The 7,500-nt window shown below is 38.3% G+C and overlaps 1 protein-coding gene across 1 annotated transcript in view; it reads left to right on the top strand.

The window, feature by feature from the left end:
- Positions 1 to 7,500, top strand: part of csmd3a (CUB and Sushi multiple domains 3a) — a 252,962-nt gene that overhangs the window by 230,151 nt on the left and 15,311 nt on the right. The window contains exons 59-61 of the mRNA XM_047808368.1: positions 317 to 490; positions 6,617 to 6,790; positions 7,339 to 7,412. Coding sequence (XP_047664324.1) covers positions 317 to 490; positions 6,617 to 6,790; positions 7,339 to 7,412 — 422 coding nt within the window. The remainder of the gene's footprint in view (positions 1 to 316; positions 491 to 6,616; positions 6,791 to 7,338; positions 7,413 to 7,500) is intronic.

The following is a 7,500-nucleotide window of genomic DNA, read 5'->3' as shown; positions in this document are numbered from 1 at the left end:
TTATAAGACTTTATGTGCTGTACACAAGCTCCTGAAACCAGGCCAGGGATCAGAATTCACCCAGTCTCAGACGAGTATGAAACAAAGCTCCAGAGTTTGGTCCTCATGCATTATTTAGTTGATCTGAAGCACAGGTGAAAGGAGAAAGAGAGAAAAAATGAAAGTGCACGTGAGCGTGAACGCAAAGGTTCCTCAGACGCTTCTGTGGTTTATAAAATGTCAGAGGAAGCTCTGAAAGGTACCATGAACTTCATCGTGGTCTTTGTTGTGTCTTTCTCATTCTGTCTACTCAAATTCCTTTTTTTCCTCTCTGCAGCGGTCACGTGTCCTCCTCCACCCCAAATCTCCAGCGGTGAGGTGGAGGGCTCTGTGTTTCAGTGGGGTACCAGCGTTAGCTACCGCTGCCTGAGCGGCTACGAGCTCTCTTTCCCTGCAGTTCTTACCTGCGTGGGTCAGGGATCCTGGAGCGGTGACGTGCCTCTGTGCATGCGTGAGTAGATCATCTACACCTTCTAGCTTCTCTGTTTTAATGCTAGCTCATGATCCACCACAGCACATTATCTACGATTAGCTAGATTATTTTCCAGTTGGGTAGCACATTCTCCCCAGTTGGCTAGCACATTCTCTACAGTTAACTAGTTCAGTGTCCACGCGGCTCACGCTACACCAAAGCATGATCTCTTGGTTTAGGTAGAACATTCTGCACGGTTAGCAAACACTTCCTCCATAGTTAGCTAGCACTTCTTCTACATTTGGCTAACACTTCCTTGACGGTTAGCTAGCACACTCTCTACATTTAGCTAGACATTCTCCAGAATTAGTTAGCTTATTCTCCACAGTTAGGTTGCATATTCTTCACAGTAAGCTAGCTTATTCTCCACAGTTAGCTTATTCTCCACAGTTAGGTAGCACATTCTTCACAGTAAGCTAGCTTATTCTCCACAGTTAGCTTGTTCTCCACAGTTAGGTAGCACATTCTTCACAGTAAGCTAGCTTATTCTCCACAGTTAGCAAGCAAATTCTCAACACTCGGCTAGCACGTTCTCTACGGTTTAGCTCTTCTAGCTATTCTTTACTAAATTGTGTTTTATGTCATTATTATTGTTCAATAGATATTCCCTACTCTGTTGTTAGCTATTTAATTCTCTTTGGTTTGCTAGCTGCTGGTTCATACTCTATTACAAGTTAGTTTGTTCTTCACCAGTTGTTAGCTACCTCATTCCTTATTGTTAGCTAGTTTGTTAATTAATATCCCATTCACTTCACTGTATTATCGAGTTGTGTTCTTTTTTTTTTTTTTTTTTTTGCTAACTAGCTCATTCTCAAAGCTCTGGAGGTACCGGTGGCTTTGTTGACATTTCCTTTAATTTACTTAGTGCTCTTTATTTCATGAAGTAAATTTCTTCAGTGTAGCAATCAATTGTTTGTTAATAAGAAAGGCACACAGCGTGTAGAAACCTTCTCTTTTGCAGTAACAAGTTGGAGGTTATGGTTGTTTATTTTTCTCTGATGCTAATTAGTTGTCCTTGGTTAAAATGTCAGGAGCGTGACTGTTCCAAACTCAGCGTATTCTCTCGCTCAAGATGTCCTTCAGCTCCGAACGACCAGAATCTTACTCAGCAGATCTGCGGTGCTCCATGAGGCTCTCCGGTTGCTCTGCATGGCCCTAAGCATGACATCTTTCCTCGCTGACGTGCTTTGACTCTGTAAACCTCAATATTAAGTTTCTTTAGGAAATAAGCCAGGGTACAGAGTCGTACGGTGCCAAAAGATGAAAGCATCAAAAGAGGGATTTAAAAAAAAATTGTTATAATAAGTTATATTATGCTGATTAAGCATAAATTGTAATTCACTCCAGGAAATTGTTCTAAGCTCTGGGATTAGTGTGACAGAAACACACAGCTCGGGTTATTTATAAGTGCTGTGCAGTGGCTGAATATTAAAGTGGCTCTTAACCGACGTGTTTAAAGAAAAAGCTTCACCCTGAAACAGAGGAATGTTTCTGATGGGATTCAGGGTCTAATCTGTTTAGTGCTGCGCTTCATTCTTCTAGTGAGAATTTAGCAGTGCATTTATGTCCCAAACTGACGTCACATCGATGCTGTTAGCGCAGTTTCTTACAAGACGTATTGCTCTGGTGAACTTGGGTATAAGCTTCCTAAATGTGAAATCCAGAATAAAAGTGCTGAAGAATATGATGCGAATGTTGACGTGAAAGTCCCATACATGACTCAGCAAGTTGGCAATAACTACAAATCTAGACTAGCTCTAGCTGAAAATATAGCTACAAATATAAACAAACTAGTAGCTTACTTTAATACAAATATAGCTACAAATATAAACAAACAAGTAGCTAATTTAAATACAAATATAAACAAACTAGTAGCTCATTTAAATACAAATATAGCTACAAATATAAACAAACAAGTAGCTAATTTAAATACAAATATAAACAAACTAGTAGCTCATTTAAATACAAATATAGCTACAAATATAAACAAACAAGTAGCTAATTTAAATACAAATATAAACAAACTAGTAGCTCATTTAAATACAAATATAGCGACAAATATAAACAAACAAGTAGCTAATTTAAATACAAATATAAACAAACTAGTAGCTCATTTAAATACAAATATAGCTACAAATATAAACAAACAAGTAGCTAATTTAAATACAAATATAAACAAACTAGTAGCTCATTTAAATACAAATATAGCTACAAATATAAACAAACAAGTAGCTAATTTAAATACAAATATAAACAAACTAGTAGCTCATTTAAATACAAATATAGCTACAAATATAAACAAACAAGTAGCTAATTTAAATACAAATATAAACAAACTAGTAGCTCATTTAAATACAAATATAGCTACAAATATAAACAAACAAGTAGCTAATTTAAATACAAATATAAACAAACTAGTAGCTCATTTAAATACAAATATAGCGACAAATATAAACAAACAAGTAGCTAATTTAAATACAAATATAAACAAACTAGTAGCTCATTTAAATACAAATATAGCTACAAATATAAACAAACAAGTAGCTAATTTAAATACAAATATAAACAAACTAGTAGCTCATTTAAATACAAATATAGCTACAAATATAAACAAACAAGTAGCTAATTTAAATACAAATATAAACAAACTAGTAGCTCATTTATATACAAATATAGCTACAAATATAAGCAAGCTAGTAGCTAATTTATCTCAACACACCAGAGTTATTAAGGTTGCCATGAATGCATCACGTCACATGATGCTAGCACTATGTACACATAAGTAAAACCCTTTAACTGCGGTGACTATATATATATATATAGTATAATTGAGTAACATGCCCCTGAATGTTTACAGAATCTCGATACAGAATAACTCTCGGACGTTTCCGAAGATCACATGTTAATTATAAAGAATCGTGTGCGGCTTGTTCCGGGTGGCTTTTTCCTTTAACCAGTGACACTGCGGAATAAAGCCACACACGGAGCGAGCCGCTTTCACCGAGCCGTGAAACTATCATATTAAAATTAATATTCCGCCTTTGTTGTGTGGCTTTTGAGGCATCTCAGAAGTGCTGTATTATTCATCAAGGAGCTTCGCTGACATTAGGGCTCTCATAAGATCTGTTTATTATGCACAACCTGACTTGGCCTGGAGCTGTTTACAATGTTTTTCTCCCCACACACACACACACACACACACACACACACACACACACACACACAAGTGCGGAATAAAGGCTAGTTCAGAATCGAAGCAGTATACAGTAAGCACATCGCTGATTTTTATTCATTTTTGTTGCTGCGTCGGCGGTTTTGGCCTCTGACACGCTGGAACATGAGCAGAATGAGCAATGACGGGTCTCGTTTGCGTGTTGTGACTGGAGATGACTCTCTTCCTCAATCACATTTGCATATTTGTGCATCGTGCTCTCACCCTCCTGCCATGTAAAAATGGCACCCTGAGAAGGCATCGCTTCAGCAAGCTGTGCTTGAGGTATCTGAATGATATTGAATTTTGTGGTGTATAACGCGCACACACACACACACACACACACACACACACACACACACACACACACACACACACACTTTTTCTAATTTAAAGGACCCTTTTTTATGCTTTTCGCGAATATTTATTATACTCTACAGTATACTTGTATTTTCTTATAAAATGTCAAATATTTTAGTGTTTTATCTCATCTTATCTTGTTTTCTTATACATTTTATCGTATCCTATTTTTATATCGTCTCATGTTCTTTTATCCTATTTTATATATTCTCTCATTTCAGATCGTTACCTTGTCCTATTTCATATTACCGTGTCTTGTCATACTATTTCATCTTATGTTGTCTCATGATATCGTATCTCATTCTATCTAATCTTGCCATATCTCGCTGTCTCATCTCGTCTCAGTTTATCTTGTCTTATCTCATCTTTTCTTATTCTGTCTCATCTGGCTTGTCTTGTCTTACCTCAATTCATCTTTTCTTGTCTCATTTTGTCTTATCTCGTCTTGTCTTTTCATCTTATCTCGTCTTACAGCGTTTATTATCTCATCTGATCTCATCTTCTGTCATCTTGTCCCGTCTCGTCTTATTTTTTTTTTCTTAACTCGTCTCATTTTATCTTCTTCCCAGCTCATTTTATACAATCTAGTTTTGAAATATCCTCTGTTGTACCGTTCTGTTTTATTTAATACCTCGTGTCTTGTACTTTTTAATTAAAAAACATGCAATCAAAAGCCAAAGAAATTAAGCACCTGGTTGAGGGTTTGAAGTGATGTGGCATCTCTTAAATCCCGTCACTGTGCAGATGGCTGGGACTAATCTCAGGTTTAGAGATATTTAGTATTTTACAGTTTGATGCCATCACCGAAGTCTGCAGCTCAACACTCGACCTCAGAGCTTCATCTTCCTTTATTCCACCTTGTGAAATATAGATCAGAGAGCCAGGAAGCTGCCACGGGCCTTTGCCCTCTGCGCTCGTTTACAGCAGGATCATTACGGCTGATTTATATTCGATCGAGTCAGAATTCTGCTCTGACGGTTAAATATCACATCCCTGACCCTACAACTGCAATCCGTATGCCAAGTGCTTTTGCCCTTTCAACATTTTACATATAAAAAAAAAAAAGATTTTCTCCGAGCTGTCCGTCAGCTCTCTTTTTTACAATTTTTGTTCCCCTGACTTTCTCAGCACCGATTGGGCGTATAAAAGCAGCACCCATGCGTATACCTGCCGCTTCACTGAACTCAGACTTGTAATTAAATTCTTTATCGACGCCTTGAAAAGGGAATCGAAAACGATAAGGTCACCGAATCGGCAGAATAATGAGACGCACCGGGTGACGACACGGCGCTGGAGCTCGCTGGGGGTTTTTCCCTCCTTTATATCCTTGAGAATTGAGACGTCTGAAACCTTTCCTAAGTTTGATAATTAACTTTCCTTCGTTTACTTATTTCCTTTATTTCTCTCGGCTTTGCAAAACATTTCGTCGTGTTAACGTTCTCGTCCGTTACTCCGTGTATCCGTCTACTCCGTGTCGTGCTGTTATGGGGAAAACGATCAAGGACACGCTGATGAGATTTAGCGGAGTTACTCTTTATACCTCGGGGGGGTTCTTTCTTTCTTTCTTTCTTTCTTTCTTTCTTTCAATTAAACATTTTATCTTTTTAAACAATACACAACACAGTACTTGTTATCTATTTACTGTCATATTTGATGTAATCGATGGTAAACATACGGTGGCCGAGAAGAGTGCAAAACAAACTAAGAAATCCGGAAACACGACGACGAGTCAGACGACCCGGAAAAGGAAGGTAGGTCTACTTTGCGAATGGAAACTTACCGATCATCAGACAAGACACCTGTCATTCACCTGTATATCTTGAATGACAGGTCTCTTGTCCAATGATCGGTAAGTTTCCTTTCACAATACTATACCTACCTTTTCCGGGTCGTCTGAATCGGTGCACGAAACACATTAACAAATCCGAAAACACAACGACAGTCCAGACGACCCGGAAGAATTTGGTATAGTCTGTTATTGGAACACGTAGCGATCATTGGACAAGACACCTGTCACTCAAGGTATACGTGAAGTTCAACGGTCTGCAGCAGGGAAAAGTCGGAATGGATGGATGGAACGGATTACTGTGGATTAATTCTGTTATTTTCTTATATTTAAACGGAGAACTTTACACATGACACATAAGATTCCATACCTGTATATCTTGAGTGACAGGCGTCTCGTCCGATGATCGGTAAGTTCCCGTTCACCGTTTCCGGGTTGTCTGAATTGTCGTTGTGTTTTCGGATTTGTTGATGTGTTTTGCACTTCTGGGCCACCGTATAAACGAGACAAACAAAAAAGCTTCTCTCTCCTGTTAGCTTTCCTGTGGAAGTAGATCTGAATTTCACAGAATTTAAATAAATAAATAAATAAATAAATAAATAAATAAATAAATAAATAAATAAATAAATAAATGTTTTTGTTTGTTTGTTTGTTTGTTTGTTTGTTTGTTTGTTTGTTTGTTTGTTGGGGGTGGGGGGTCACGAATCAAAATCCAGACTTCAACCCAGACATTTTTATTAATTCACAGCCAGGTTCTGCGGCGATCCGGGCGTCCCCGCTCAGGCCAAGAGAGAAGGCCAGAGTTTCATCTTCAAGTCTGAGGTATTTTACAGCTGCAGCGCCCCCTACGTGCTGGTGGGCTCCTCTACACGCGTGTGCCAGGCTGACGGCACGTGGAGCGGCTCGCAACCTCGATGTATAGGTAGTTTTTTTTATACTCTACCGTATTACACACAGCCGTTATGAAGCACGAACAAATCCTCCATCTGGAAAGGTCAACTAGGTGAAACTTTCTGTTCTGCTGTCTTTGTGTAAAATAACCACAAGGTGCTATTCCTTTTGCTACAGCCTTAGTTATCACATTCCTCCTGAGTTTCAGTTGCTCAGGAGAAATAAGATTCTAATTAACATGTAGATGAATTAACAGATGAAATGACAATCATTAAGGGTTCCTTCGAAGGAAACTGCCCAGGGTTTTTGTTGCTCCTCCAAAATCTGACCAAAAGGTTTATTTTCTTGGCAATAAGATGGTTTTAATGTTTAAAGCTGTTATTGTTGATGATTACAATCATTACATCATTTCCTTCATGGATTGTTTTCTGTTCATCTTGTTTTAATAATTCATCAATATGTAACCTTAAAAAATGATTCATGCTGATGGATGAGGATGATGAGGATGAGGATGATGATGATGATGATGATGATGATGATGATGATGATGATGATGATGATGATGATTCTATCCCGTAGAACCCACCAGGACGACGTGTGAGAACCCAGGAACCCCAGAGTACGGTTCTCTGAATGCAAGCCTGGGCTTCAAGGTAGGAGAGCTGAACTGACACACACACTACACTAACACACACTACACGTTCTACTCTAACACACACACACACACACTCTACACAAACA

The sequence above is a fragment of the Tachysurus fulvidraco genome, chromosome 25, assembly GCF_022655615.1.
Source record: "Tachysurus fulvidraco isolate hzauxx_2018 chromosome 25, HZAU_PFXX_2.0, whole genome shotgun sequence".
Classification (NCBI taxonomy): Eukaryota; Metazoa; Chordata; class Actinopteri; order Siluriformes; family Bagridae; genus Tachysurus; species Tachysurus fulvidraco.
Note: the sequence above shows the minus strand (reverse complement) of the source record. Positions and strands in the feature narration are given on the sequence as shown.